Here is a 15,414-nt window from a genome sequence, read left to right as displayed (position 1 = left end):
TTTCTGGGCCATTGACTCCAAAACCTATACAACTATCTCTCCTGACATCTCTTAAACTTCAAATCTACCTGCATATGCTGCTGGCCCCCTATATTCAACACATTGAAGAGAAAATTTGTCATCTCTTTTTTCTCCTCCCAAACAAGTATTTCTTTTTTTTTAAGTTTTATTTTTTATTATTTTATTTTATTATGTTATGTTAGTCACCATATAATACATCATTAGTTTTTGATGTGGTGATCCACGATCCATTGTTTTCATATAACACCCAGTGCTCCATGCAGTACGTGCCCTCCTTAATACCCATCACGGGGCTAACCCATCCCCCCACTCCCTCCCCTCTAAAACCCTGTTTGTTTCTCAGAGTCCATAGTCTTTCATGGTTCATCTCTCCCTCCAATTTCCACCCCTTCATTTTTCCCTTCCCTCTCCTAATGTCCTCCATGCTATTCCTTATGTTCCACAAAGAAGTGAAAACATGATAATTGACTTTCTCTGCTTGACTTATTTCACTTAGCATAGTCTCCTCCAGTCCCATCCATGTTGATGTAAAAGTTGGGTATTTATCCTTTCTGATGGCTGAGTAATATTCCATTGTATATATGGACCACATCTTTTTTATCCATTCATCTGCTGAAGGGCATCTCGGCTCTTTCCACAGTTTGGCTATTGCTTGGCTATTGCAGACAGGGAAAGAAACAATGAATGTTGGAGAGGTTGTGGAGAAAGTGGAACCCTCTTACACTGTTGGTGGGAATGCAAGTTGATACACCACTTTGGAAAACAGTGTGGAGGTTCCTCAAAAAATTAAAAATAGAGCTACCCTATGACCCAGCAAACAAACATTTCTTCATGTAACTTACCCTCATGCTTTAATCATCACACTTTGGCTTGAAATACCACCTCCACCCCCCAAATCAACTTTGACTTCCTCCTTTTCCTCAAATTAGATTTAAGAGCCTTCAAACAGGACTCCAGGCTGCTTTTCCATCTGTCCTTCCCCAGCTCCCCGAAACCCCTCTTCCCACCCTTTTCCAAACTCTACTACCTGTTTGCTATCAAATTCTCCATAGTCTTTACCTCTGAGATTTTATTTAATCTCATTCCTCATTCCTCTGCCTCAAATGCTTTTCCTTCTCCCTCCTGTATCTGTTACAATCCTACCCATTCTTTAAGGCCTATCTTTCAGTGTCCCACAAAGTTATTCTAGAGCCCAATAGCCACATATATTACTCCCTTCCTCTGAAGTCTTATACTAAGCCAACATATACCAAGCATTGTAATAGGCACTGTACATCTAGTGCTCAGTTTACCCTATCTATAACCCTGCCTGTGAGGCAGGTATTATTATCCCCATTTTATGTATGAAGAAACTGAGGCCCAAGTTTGTATAGCTTGAAACTACTGTCCTTGGCTTTTGTGATATTGCGCTTCCTGGTATCCTAATTACATGCTGAAAGTTCCATTTTGGTTTGTTTCTCTGGCTCTTCTATTCCTCACCTCCCATTGTCACTGCTACTTTCTAAGTTAGGAAAGTCCAGAATTGAAGCTAGGTTTGCTTGCCCTTAACCATATTTTCATACTGCTTGAAGGACATTCACTGTTAGTACCTGAAGTGCCTTTGCTCTTCAAGTAAGGACTGTGCCTGAATCATAGTAAGAAGATCCCTGTATACAGTCGTGGCTCACTGAATGAGGGTTGGATGGAAAATAGATGAGCAAAGTGCATATTTATCAAAAATTGTAGCAAGTTAAGTCAATCCTATACACAAAAGGGAGATTTGAAACCAATTTCAAGCCCAAATTTAATTCACTTTATTTATTTAATTTAAATTTAATTAGCCAACATATAGTACCTCGTTAGTTTCAGATGCAGTGTTCAATAATTCATCAGTTGTGTGTAACACCCAGTGCTCATCACATCACGTGCCCTCCTTAATGCCCATCACCCAGGTACCCCATCCTCCCCACTCACCTCCCTTTCCACAACTCTCAGCTTGTTTCCTGGAGTCAAGAGTCTCTCATGGTTTGTCTCCCTCTCTGACTTCTTCCCATTCAGTTTTCCGTCCCTTCCCCTCTGATCCTCTGCACTATTTCTTATATTCCACATATGAGTGAAGCCATATGATGATTGTTTTTCTCTCACTGACTTATTTCACTGAACCTAATACCCTCCAGTTTTAATTCACTTTTAAAACAACTCAGAGGATGGGCGAGTAGCATACCCTTATTCCTGCTTATATTTGTGACTGGAGAGCACAGGAGCCCCATACAGCTACCAGCCTCTTCTGGATTAGCTCTTCTCTCATGTCTGCACACATATCCATCAACTCTTGGTTCAGTATGTTATAATTCATGAAGCAAGTGGATATGCAGAATTATTCATGTTTAACAGGTAAAGAAACTGACCCAGTGGCACCATAGTTTATAAGAGCAGATACTCTAGAGCCATACTGTAGCTGCATTTGAATTATGTCTTTAATACTTATTGTTTGTAAATTTGGGGAAATTATTTAACCTCTCTGTGCTTCAATATCCTCATCTATAAGATAGGAATAATAATACTATTTCTTCAAATGGCTGTTGTGAGGCTTTAATGAATTAATGTGTGTAAAGTGCTTGGAATAGTGCCTGACGTTATTAGTTAATATTAGCTAATAACATCACCATCATCATTACAACTTTAGCAAGTAACAAAGGAAGGTCTTAAGTCCAGGTGTTCTTTTCTACCTTCTCTATCTATGGTATTACTTTGGGAAAAAAGTGGTCTAGGAGGCTGGCCATCTGATGATTGTAGGCAAGTTACTCCTGCTATATCATACCTGATCTATAAAATGAAGGCTTAAGGGTGATGATCTTTGAAATGCTGTTTAGTTCTGACTGTTTTTGATTCCAAGTAGGCCCTGGCAACAGGCTTACCAGTTGGTTTATGGCCACTGGATCCTAGATTGGCCTTGGCTAGGGTATAGCTGGGCTCTATGATCTGAGGGCCCAGGCAGGTCCACTGGACTAAATGGGGACAAGAGTGAGCCAACTGCTGCTGGGAAAAGCCAAACATGAAGTTGCTAAAAAGATGACTGCACTGTAGAAAGAGCACAGGCAGTGGAATCAGCCAGACCTGGGCCTAGGGTACCTCAGACAGTATCACAGATAGCATCCTGAGCAGAGGACTAGTAATTGATACCAAGATATGCTTGACCTTTGGTAAAAAGCCAAGATACAGCTTTAAGCCACAAGCCTTCATGGTGCTTTGAGTTGGGGCTGTATGTGCTTTTTGAGCTCTAACAACACCAGTTGGAACCCATATGTGGCAGGAGAGGGAGATTTTCTTTATGAAGATTTATTCTGTTAAGGCCAGTGACCAGCAATTCTCCACTGAGGCTAGAACAAGAAGAAATTGACTTTTAGTGTAATTGGAAGAAAGCAGGCTCAACATAAAACAAAACAACTTTTCATAGGCAGGGCCACTGGTGACTAAAGGTGGCTGTCCATACCTCTTTCTTTGTAGTTCTTTACGAATAGGAGTCATCTGGTTTCTGATATTATGGATGGAGTTCTATGAGTTCAGTGTAGCTAATGAATAGACATTGTTAGTATGGTATGATGGGTATTAGAGCATATGCTCTCAGAATGCCAGGCTCCATAATTTATTACTTGTATGATTGAACAAAGGATAGGTCACCTATCTGAGCCTCAGGTTCCTTATCTTTAAAATATGGGTAATAGTGAGACCTAGTCATTCAGTAAGGATCAAGTGGTGCAGTAGATATGAAAATACTTTATAAATAGTAAAGCATGAGGTACTTGAAAGGTGGTGTTATAAAAGGCCCTATTGGAAATCTCATTTGCATCCATGCTGAGGAGCTCCCAGTATGCCTTACCTGACCAACAGAATTACTTAACTAAGTCAAAAGATCAGTATGTGGGTGTGTTTTCATATGTATGTAATGTGTTATGTGTTAATTTCATGACCATAAGGTTATTCTCCAGTTGGTATATTGAAAGGCAGTCCTATGTGAGAGGATGCATGTTCCATATTCTGTCTCTGTTATCTTTGAACTGTTTTGTCTTTGGTCTCGTGGAGCTACAGTTACCTTGGGGAATCAGTCCCTCCTTAAAGCAGACTGATAGAAAAATTGACTTCTAGAGAACATGTTCAGAAATTTAATGCTAGAGAAAGTGTTCTTGAATCTTTTGCCTTGACAGGCCATATGTTCTTTGTTCTGGGATCTGTTTCTCCGAATGCCAGGAAGATTGATGGCCCATATAGGCTGGAACCAGTTGGGGAAAAAGGAGAACAAACAACACAGGGGTCAGGATGGCAACCAGAAAGAGAGGCAGACTCTTCCTCCACCCTCATCTCCATCACTGTGCTTAGACTAGTGTTGTGAGTGTGTGAGTGTGTGTGCGTGTGTGTGTGTGTGTGTGTGTGTGATGTGGCACTGGGATAGATATCATCCTGTTGTTGTGTGTAGCGCAGTCCTACTTGCCACAAAGTTTAATGACCAGGGTTAAGGTCTTTGCACAGCCCCTGCCTTGCTGGATGATCCTGAGCTCACCCCTTAACTTCACTGTGGCTCAGTTATGCCATCTATCAAATGGAGGATTCAACCTAGACTCCTTATGTATCTCACAGGGTGGCAGTAACAAATCACTGAGTGAATCTGTGCCAAGGCTGAGTTTCATGGAAGCAAGCCATCACAGAAAGCCATATTCTTTCATACCCATGACCTCTCTGGATAGCATCATGTGTGGGTGAGAACAGGAGGCTGCAGGACTGGAGTCCATTGTGTGTGAGGAATGCCATGGTCTGTAACCCATGGGGGTGGGGTACAGTGGTGTTAAATAATATACCACAAACTCTCAATTGGTCAGTTCCAAGGAGGAGTAAGTAAAGGGGAGGAACACAGGAAATTTAGAGCAAATATGTTTGAGCTTCATTTTAGTCTTTGATTTCAACCTCTTCACCCATTCCAGACCCAGGGCTGCCTTGAAGCACCAAAGGAAGATGCACTGGAAATTTCTTTCTTCTCTGGGGAAAAAGCTCATGAGTAGGAATAAAAGCATGAGGCCTGTGTAGTCCATATTCACATTCTGGGCCATTCCACCCACTAGCTAATGGAGAGTTGACAAGTATTGTTTGTCTTGTGGTCCAGTGGAGCTTGTGCTCCTAGTGCCATCTCCCTCTCCCCAACCCTTCACCACTAGTATGTCAGTTTTTCCATAACTAGTAGAGTTCTGTGGGTGGGGTAAGGGGCAAGTAAGGTAGCCAGCTGTGTGGACTGAACACATTCTCATTTTGTCTCCTAAGCTGATCACTGGAGATTCCATCGTTAGTGCTGAGGCAGTATGGGATCACGTCACCATGGCCAACCGGGAGTTGGCATTTAAGGCTGGCGACGTCATCAAAGTCTTGGATGCTTCCAACAAGGATTGGTGGTGGGGCCAGATCGACGATGAGGAGGGATGGTTTCCTGCCAGCTTTGTGAGGGTGAGTGTCAGCCTTCACTCTCCTCTCCTCAGCCTTCACTTTCCTCTCTTGTCTCCTTGGCTACCTGCCCCTGGCTTTCCCCTCACCAGCCTTTGTTCTTCTGCTCATTTCTCTCCTGGTGGCTCCTCTCACGTATACCCTCCCCCTTTTTGGTCTTTTACCCAGGACATGGGCCTCCTTTAATCTTTTCCCTTCTAATTTTGAGTCTTTTCATTTTTCCCCTTGTTTATTTTAACAATCCCCATATTCTGTCTGCCTCCTGCCTCCTGCCTCCTACCTGTTGTGACTTTGTACAAATCACTTCCCTTTTGGTCTAGATGGTTTTTGAAGACTCTTTTAACTCTATATTGCTGCGAACTTACGTTTCTTACCTCTCTTCTTTTCTGCTTTTATTATTTTCCTTGTTTCCCCTCTTTTGTTCTTTCTTTTTATAGATCCCTCTCTTCCCGTCCCCTCCCTTCCTCACTCCTCTCTGCCTCCTTTGCCTTCTTTCTCTTATTTAGGGAAGTGTGAACAACCCTGTGTGTTGTCTTCAGCTGTTAATGTAAGAGTGTGGGCTTCCTACCCTCTCAGGGGCTACAGTTTACTGATTGCAGATTTTACATTGAGTCAGGTGGCTGGGATCTAAGATGTGCTGAGGGTGGGAAGCAGGCAGCTTGATAGTGCTTGTAAGACCTTGGCCCTTTTGACATTGTGCCATGAAGAACCTGGCCGTTAATGAAAGGGCCTCTTGAGAAAGGGCTCCTTAGCAGTTTCTGCTTCCTCTGGGTTACCAATTGGCAAGATGCTATGGGGTAAGAGCTCTGGCCTGGAGTCCCAGCTCTTGGGAGTTATGAGCTAGAATCTGTTCTTTGGTATTTGTGAGCTCTGATTTTCCCCATCCACAAAATGGTGTTGATAATTCTTTTATGCTAGTGGATATCACAATGAATGTGATAATGTACATGGAAACAACTGTGTAGCAGTATAAATACCCAGGCTACATCAGGATGTCTTATAATCATACTTACCATAGCCTATCACCTTTTGTCAGTTTCTTCTGTAAGATACCTGATGTCAAACAAAAGATGAGAGTGGTTTGGGCTCTTGGAAGATGAAGGGCCTCAAGACTACAATGATAATATTGTGACATGAGTGAAGGAGCAGTTTATTTGAAATCAGACAACCTGAAATGCAATTTCAGCTTTACTACCTCCCAACTCCATGGCTTTTGGCAAGACTTAATTCCCTGAACCTTGATTTCCTCATCTGAAAAATAGGGATAACAGACGTTTTATGATGATTAAATGAAATCACGTAAGGGAGTAAAGTGTTTAGCGCAGTGCTTGCCACACAGTAGGTACTTGGCAAATGGTAACTTGCTTTATCATCATCATCATCATCCTCATTATCACCACCACCACCACCTTATTAGCCCCAAAATGTGTATGTATCAAGGCTGGCCTTAATGGTTAAAAGAGGCTTCCTTCCTTGGAGGGCTGTAAACCCAGGAAACACTGTTATCTGGTTGGAATGATTTAGGTGAGGACAGTACTCAGAAGCAGAACCATGGCCCTTTGGGATGAGTGTGAGGTCCTGTAAAGAAATAGCTTGTGTATCTTCGGCTAACAGATCCTTCTTTAAAGGAGGGACTAAACTGCACCCAATGTCACCCCAATTCAAAGGTATTTCACTTTCTGTGAAATGTCATTTTTAAAAAATATTTTATTTATTTATTTGACAGAGAGAGAACACAAGCAGGGAAAGCAGCAGAGGGTGGGGGAGAAGCAGGCTCCCCGCTGAGCAGGGATCCCAGGACCCTGGGATCATGACCTGAGTCAAAGGTAGACACTTAACCAACTGAGCCGCCCAGGTGCCCCAAAATATCATTTTTATAATAAACAGTAAATCAAGGGATGGGGCAAAATGATGGAGCAAGGCAGAATGACTCAGGGAGGCAAAAAGCAAAGCCAGGCTTTAGCTTATTAATGAACTGGCATTTATGCTTCTACATGCAGGGTCAGGAGAAGTGTTCCTCTAAGCACACGGTCCCAGCAGCCACTTGCATGGACTGAAGCTGACCTTTGAGAAGGCTACTGGCTGACTCAGGCATGCATGGTATGGAGTCTAGCCTAGTGGTTTTCAGTCTTGGCTGCATGATGAAATAAATCACTTGGGCAGCTTAAAAAAAATCCATCAAAACTCAGTCTCCAAGCTAGTTAAATCACAATCTTTGGTGTTAATAACCACTGGTCTATACCAGCACAGTCCAGTAGAAATATAATGTGAGCCACAAATATAATTTAAATTTTTCTAATAGCCACAGTAAAAAAAAAAAAAAAAAAAAAGTAAAAAAAAATGCAGGTGAAATTAATTTTAATATATTTTTCTTAACCCAATGTATCTAAAATATTATCATATAACACCATATATTATCACTATGAACATTATTAATAATATATTTTTTCTAAGTATTTGAAATCTGGAGTGTATTCTATACTGACAGCACATCTTCATTCATATTAGTCACACTTCATGTGTTGATTAGCCACATGTGGCTAGTTGCTACTGTATTAGATAGCGCAAGTCTAGACTGAGGACTGTGATAATAGATCAGGACCGTTAATGACAGGGCCCAAATCATAACTTAGAGATCAAATCCGTCTCCTATACCAATGTTTATTCTTTGAGAAACTAAGATAGCATTGCATGTTGCCTGAAATTGTATTCAGAATGAGCATTTGATCATTGTGAACCTTTGTTTAATAATAGTTGAATGATCTTCACATCTCTACAGGGGAGTACCATAGAACCTTAGGGGCCAGCTGTTGTGGTATCCCCAGTAAAAGGAAATGGAGTCAGGCTGTTGCATGAATGACATGAATATTGTCTCACAGGTAGACCTTTCAACTCTCCTTAATGAGTATTTATGTTTAGGTTTACATTTCTGGTAAAATTCTGTGATACTCAAGGTTTTGAATGATGGAGGTTATGTAGGCTCTTTCCTAGTAGATATTTTTAAAATAAAATCACTATCTCCATTCTTCTACATTGATTTTTGTTGAGGGTAGAATGGTCTTATGGAAATGGTACTAACAATATTAAGAAATAAGAGACCTGAGTTCTAGTCATAGCTCTCCCAACCATTAGGTATATGATCATGGGCTTTTATTTTCTCCATCTCTGAAGCACTCTCTAGAATTTATTTAAGCTCTGACATGTCTAGGTAGGACATTGAGAGGAATCACACTGAACTATTGAATCTTCATTAGTGTTGATGTAGTTGGTAGGTAGATGGGTGGTTTTCTGGGATACTGTACCTTCATGTTATGGGACAATTGCCTGCTTTATCCAGACTCACTGGGAGCTGAGATTCAGTAGCTCCTTAAGAACATCATCCCTAGGTTATTTGGCATATAACATGAAAGTATAGTAGGTGGAAAAACAGTTTCTCCTGAACTCCATATCAACTGGACACCTTTGTAGATCATTGAACCAACTTGGTCACTGGGGTATCCCCATTCCCTACCTGGAAGTCCCATTGTTGTGTGAGCTTCTCAGTCCTAGGATGAATAATCAAGGGTGCTTACGGTGGTTCTGTCCAAGCTAGGCCTACCTTTTATTAAGCAGATTAAAATTCAGTGTGGAATCTAAGAAACCCAGATCCTTTTTTTCCCCAAGTTTTTATTTAAATTCCAGCTAGTTAAAATACAGTGCAATATTAGTTTCAGATGTAGAATTTAGTGATTCAGCACTTATATACAACACCCAGTGATCATCACAAGTGCCGTCCTTAATACCCATCACCTATTTAACCCATCCTCTCACTCACCTCCCCTCCTGTAGCCATCAGTTTGTTCTCTATAGTTAAGAGTCTGTTTCTTGGCTTGCCTCTCTCTTTTTTTACCCCATGTTCATTTATTTCTTAAATTCCACTTATGAATGAAATCATATGTTATTTGTCTTTCTCTGACTGATTTATTTCATGTAGCATAATACTCTCTAGCCCTATCCACATCATTGCAAATGGCTGGATTTCATTCTTTTTTATGGATGGGTAATATTCCATTATACACACACACCACATCCTCTTTTTTTTTTTTTTTTTTTTTTAGAGAGAGAGAGCGCATGAGCACGGGGAGTGGCAGGCAGAGGGAGAGGGAGCAGCAGACTCCCCACCAAGCAGGGAGCCTGACAGAGGGCTCAATCCCAGGACCCTGGGATCATGATGTGAGCCGAAGGCAGACACTTAACCGAATGAGCCATGCAGGCACCCTCCCCACATCCTCTTTATCCATTCATCAGTTGATGAACATTTGGGCTCTCTTCATAGTTTGTCTATTATTGATAATGCTGTTATAAACATCAGGATGCATGTATCCCTTTCAATTAGTAATTTTGTATCCTTTGTGTAACTACCTGGTAGTGCATTTGCTGGATTATAGGGTAGTTCTACTATGAACTCTTTGAGGAACCTCCATACTGTTTTCCACAATGACTGTACCAATTTGCATTCCTACCAACAATGCAAGGGGGTTCCCCTTTCTCCACATCCTTGCCAAAACCTGTGGTTTCCTGTGTTATTAATTTTAGCCATTCTGACAGGTGTGAGGTGCTATCTCATTGTAGTTTTGATGTGCATTTCTCCAATGATCAGTGATATTGAGCACTTTTTCATGTGTCTGTTGGCCATCTGTACGTCTTCTTTGGAAAAATGTCCATCCATGTCTTCTGCTCATTTTTTAACTGGATTATTTGTTTTTTGGGTGTTGAGTTTTATAAGTTCTTTATATATTTTGGATACTAACCCTTTCTCAGATATGCCATTTGAAAATATCTTTTCCCATTCTGTAGGTTGCCTTTTAGTTTTGTTGATTATTTCCTTTGCTATGCAAAAGCTTTTTATTTTGATGAGGTCCCAATAGTTTATTTTTACTTTTGTAAGAAACCCAGATTCTTGCTTCAGTTGTGCTGTTAGATGTGCAGCTTGAGCAGTTTCCTGTACATCTTTGAAACTCAGCTTTCCTCCTTGTAAATTGGGGATAATTGAGTCTTGTGAAAATCCTTTGTAACCTGTGGTATGTTCGTTACCTATAATTAGGAAGTTTGATCCCATTTTGGCTGCTTTGCAAGAAATTGCTAGGTATATGTGTCTTCTATGCAGTCAAATATCTGCCTCTCCTGTTTTTCAGAATTTTATTTTGTGTATGTGTGTGTTCTCAGATTTTCTCCCTTCTGAACACGGGATAAGGCTTCACAAGAGCATTGCAGGAGTTGATGTACCTTACCAGCAGCTGGTCAGGTTAAGTAAATTACAGCTTGCTGAACATCGGTTCCCATATCTAGCTGTTGACAACTTCAGCTGCTTTCCTGGGCTAATTTCCTCCCTGGGAGCTGAAAGCAAGCTGCTGGGATATGATTGTACCAAGAAATTGCAAATCCCACCCCCTACATGCTGACCCCTAACCTCAAATCATTCAGGCTTCTTTTCTTTGTCGCTGTGTAAAAAAGGACTTTGTTTCTGACTCTGAGCCTTGGCCTGGGGAGGATATACTCCCCACTTGAGGACAGGATGAGTACAAGACACATGACAACCTGTTATTGGTGGTGGTATGTGAAGTCCGTGTGATAAAACATGGTTTTGGTCAGAAAGTAAAGAGCCTGTTCAGATGTCATCAGCATGTATTTTCCTTGTTTCTTCAAATTCTAGATTTCTCTGGTTTCTGGCCTGGCTTGAGGCAGGGGATGAAAGGATGAGATAATCGGTTCATTATTGTCATTCCTTGCAATTGTACAGATCAGATGTCATAGAACTAAAACTTCTTCTGTTTATAGGGAAGCTTACTGTTTCAGAGTGTTACTTGGCTTTTAATTATGTAGAATCTCTTTAACTGCATTTTGGGAAAGATTTTCACTTGTATGAAACCCTACACTCATAGTAGATTTAGAGATGGACTCATCTTGGTCAATAGTGGCCAACTTAGGTGTTTGTAGGGTCTACGCCAGTAACTTACATGAGTAAAGCAATCTGAGACTAGAGTATGCATGGGTCTACATCCAGTTGGAAAATCTATGCCATCTAAAGTGAACAAAAGTGATTTGGATTGTTCTCACTGGTGAGGTAGGGTGTAGGAAGGAGGAAAGTCCAGTGGGCTGAGATCTTCCAGTTTTTTCAAGAAAATCCAGAAATTGGATTATATGTAAAAATCTCCGTATTTTTAAAATGTTGACCAGTGATTGACTTTTTTTAAAAGAAACACTGTGAAGGACAAATGGAACACATCTGTGGGCTAAGTTGTCTCTCCAGGTCCTAGCTTGTGAACACTGATCAGCCAGACCTCATTGTATAGATTCTGAGGAGACATAAATCCAGAGGATGGAAGTGACTTGCTTACTCATATAGAGAATTAATGACAAAGGCAGCACTTAAACCTAGACCTCCTGAATCTTAAGACAGTTAAAATCTTTGTCTAGTAAGTACAATGTCTAGGCTTCCTCAGGTATGATTTCTATCATTTTTTTTTTTTCCTGTGAATGGGCCATAATTTCCTGTTTCTTTTATGCCTTTGTATGCCTGGTGTGCCTTTCTGAAATTTTTTTTTGTGTTAACACTGGGCATTTTGAACATTATAGTGTGTGGTAACCCTAGTAATCAGATTCTTTACCTTCCCCAGGGTTTGCTATTGTTGGTTGTTGAGGGCTGTTGTTGTCTATTTGTTTAGTGAATTCTCCAAACTTTTTTTTTTTTTTTTTTTGCCCCAGACTGTATTCCTTGTCATGTGTGGTCACTAAAGTCTCTGTTCTGTTATCTTATTGGTCAGCCTGTGAACTGAGAGAGATTTCTTTAAATACTAAACCAAGAAAAAACAATAAAAAACAGCTAATGTTCTGGCTCTGAGCTGGGGCACTTCTTCAGTACTACTCTGGGCTGCCCATAGCTCTGCCTTAGTTTTCTTTTCCTACTTTGCTGCTTGCATGGAACCCACAGATCCTCCAAAAGTGCAAGCCTACAATCCTGTCATGCTTTTTCTGAGCATGCATCTGGTCCAAGGCATGTATCTTGTGCCCCATCTTCCTCAGTATGTACAGTGGCCCTTCCCAGTCCTTATTCTCCCAAGAAATGTCTTGTTCAGTCTCTTCCTTCCTGTCTTGTGTTGGGTCTGTTCTCTGTTCTCCCCTTCTGCCATGCCTAACTCTATGTGATCAGGAGCAATGTATATCTTTAAATTTTTCAATAGAGGCAGTCACAGGCTAGAAAGCCACTTCAGCCCAAGAGGGTCGGGGTACAAAGCAAAGGTTACCCTCTGTCTCTGTCCTTCAGGGTCAAACAGGTGAAAACACATAGCCACAGTTATTTTAAGAACAAGGCAAGGCCATTAGTCTGGCACCAGCAAGTTGCATGAGGAATGTGGACTACCTTCCTTTCAGCTGCTGGGGAAATGGGGATAGTAGACAAATGAGCAAAACTGCCTCTACATTCTCTTACCACATTCTAGCTTTCTCTTTCTACATCAAGAAAAACCCTGGTTCCATTAAGTTTTGGATCAGATTCTAGAATTCTGAAAACATTGGTTCTGTCAGTCTTTCCAGCTAAGGATTGTTCCAGTGGAGGGACTGATTTTTTGTGCATCCTAATCTACAATTTTTAGTGATGTTATGCCCCTCTTGAATCTTAATCCTATGCTTTCTGGGCTATAGAACAATCAGGAATGGATATACTTGGGCTGCTAACAAGACTGTTAACAATTGAGGACCTACCTCCCATTCCAGGCTAATGGCAACAGTGTTTGCTTTCTTGTGATGAGTTCATTTATGCCAGCCCTTTTTTATCCACTCAAGCTTCAAATGGATATAGGCCTTTGGCCTTAACCATCTATGTAGACAGTCTTGTTTGTGGTCCTAGAGGTGACTCATTACAGGATCGGTGAGTTGAGGCTGACATTAGTAGGAAGGGCCTTTCTCCCTAGATTAGAGAGATTTATCTCCTCCTTAGTAGAACTTCAAATGGCATTATTAGCCCTTATATGCATTCACATAATCCATCTTACTGCCTTCTCACTGCACATGTTTTGGGTGAGATCATCCAGTGTATCCTTTGGCTAATTGGAAGGAGTTTTTTTTTTTTTTTTTTTTTTTTTTATGGAGCCATCTTCAGCTCAGAGAAAACCTTAAATCTGGCTGTTGCCTGACCTAGGTGATTTCCAAATTCAAGTCTCTCTTAGAATCCCCCCAATTTAAAGCAACCTTGAAGGTCATATAGTATATCCCATAGCCTCCAGGCAGGACTTACAACCAAATCATCCTGACCTTCTGAGAACTGGTCAGCATCTATCAGGAAAACATGAACTACTTTTCTACTTCCTTGTTTAACGCTGATAACCCTTATGCTGTAGTCTAAACTAATTTCTTGAAACATGTTGCTTTTTTCAGTAGGCAAATTATATTTAAGAACTGGCACCAGTCGAAGACAGTCTGTATTGTTCTTTTGGTGGTGGATCTTTCCTTCTGAGGCCCAGTTGTTGATCCATAAAATGAATCAGTGATTTGATTGGCTACCTGAGTTGAAGGCTGTGATCTGGCCCTGAGGCCTGTTTTTCTCTTTGTAGCCAGTCCCTGGGTTCATTTAAAGATTACCATGGGCTGCCCTAGTACAATGTCTGAACTGCCTTGCTGGTCTTGATCACCTGAGGAGAGGAAGACCATGATTGATTGAGTGCTCTTTGGGAAGTATGAAATTTTGGAAAATAATAATTGTATGTGTAGTTTTCTTTTTCATCAATATAGATATCATTATAAGTCAAGGTAAACCTCTTTTTCTCCTCATGTCTTCTCATTGCTAGTACTATTAATATCTCCTTGCCAGTATTTACTAAGCCCTGAACAAAAGTGACTGTCCAGCACTTAGCACAGCTGCCTTTTTGAGCCAGGTAGACAAGGGCTAAAGGTATCTGACATCTTAAAAGGCCTCTTTCCGGGTACCCTGTCCTGTTTATTGGAGGTTCACCAGAGAAACCATGCTCAGAAGCCCATGGGTTTCTTTTCTGGTTTTAAGAAGTGAGTCTTCTTTGAAGAACCTTGATTTGGGATGCCTTAGTGTTGAATGAGAGAATTGACATTTTCTACTTTAGTTTAGTTCCCAGAATGGATTTGATTCCTCAAGTTAACACAGCGTACTAATTTCTGGAGGACATGAAGGCTAATTGCAACTCTCTAGGATATGAGGCTTAGGGCAGAGGGCTTGGGGGCTCAGTCCTCATATAGACTATTCCTCTTAGAGATCCAGCCATGAGGGAGTCTGACACCTCCTGGTCTAAATACATATAGGTACCATTTCCTTTCAGGGACATATAGGTACCATTGCCATTCAGAATATATGGATAAAGCAAAGTAGACTAGAGCCTTTTCTTTTTTTTAAGATTTTATTTATTTATTTGACAGAGAGACACAGCGAGAGAGGAAACACAAGAGGGGAAGTGGGAGAGGAGAAGCAGGCTTCCCGTGGAGCAGGGAGCCCGATGCGGGGCTCGATCCCAGGACCCTGGGACCATGACCTGAGCCGAAGGCAGAAGCTTAACGACTGAGCCACCCAGGCGCCTCCAAAGTAGACTAGAGCCCTAAGCAAGAAGCCAGATACCACCATTAAGGATGGTACTCCCTGAGCATGGTGGGCTGAACTGATCAATTGAATGTGTGAGTCCTTAAGGGACCTAACTATACTCCCCTTTCCTTGACTAGGATTGGAACTCAGATCCAGGGATACCTGAGTCACAGGCTGACTTTTCCTAAGTCTTTTGCCTTAGAAAAGCCAAGAAGGCAGGCAGATGATGCTAAGAAGACAGGAGAGGCAAATGAATAGGGAGCTTTAGGCAGAAACTATGCTAGCTTTTTGAGGTTGAATGGTTATTCTCTATTGGAAATGTGCCATGTGGGCATAACAAAGATCAG

General features: G+C 41.2%; 1 protein-coding gene across 14 annotated transcripts in view; it reads left to right on the top strand.

Annotated features, from left to right (window-relative positions):
- ARHGEF9 (Cdc42 guanine nucleotide exchange factor 9) overlaps positions 1-15,414 on the top strand; it is a 242,450-nt gene that overhangs the window by 84,363 nt on the left and 142,673 nt on the right. For 9 of the 14 annotated variants that reach the window (XM_032398229.1, XM_032398228.1, XM_032398234.1 and 6 more), the window contains one exon: positions 5,311-5,490. The exons of 3 other annotated variants lie outside the window; for them this stretch is intronic. In XM_032398229.1, the coding sequence (XP_032254120.1) occupies positions 5,311-5,490 (180 nt within the window). Of the gene's footprint in view, positions 1-4,635; positions 4,755-4,976; positions 5,051-5,310; positions 5,491-15,414 lie in introns of all 14 variants that reach the window. 2 more of the 14 variants (XM_032398235.1, XM_032398236.1) reach the window with 2 other exon arrangements.

Source organism: Phoca vitulina, unplaced genomic scaffold (genome assembly GCF_004348235.1).
Source record: "Phoca vitulina isolate PV1807 unplaced genomic scaffold, GSC_HSeal_1.0 scaffold112, whole genome shotgun sequence".
Lineage (NCBI taxonomy): Eukaryota > Metazoa > Chordata > Mammalia > Carnivora > Phocidae > Phoca > Phoca vitulina.
This window is presented reverse-complemented; position numbering and strand designations above follow the sequence as displayed.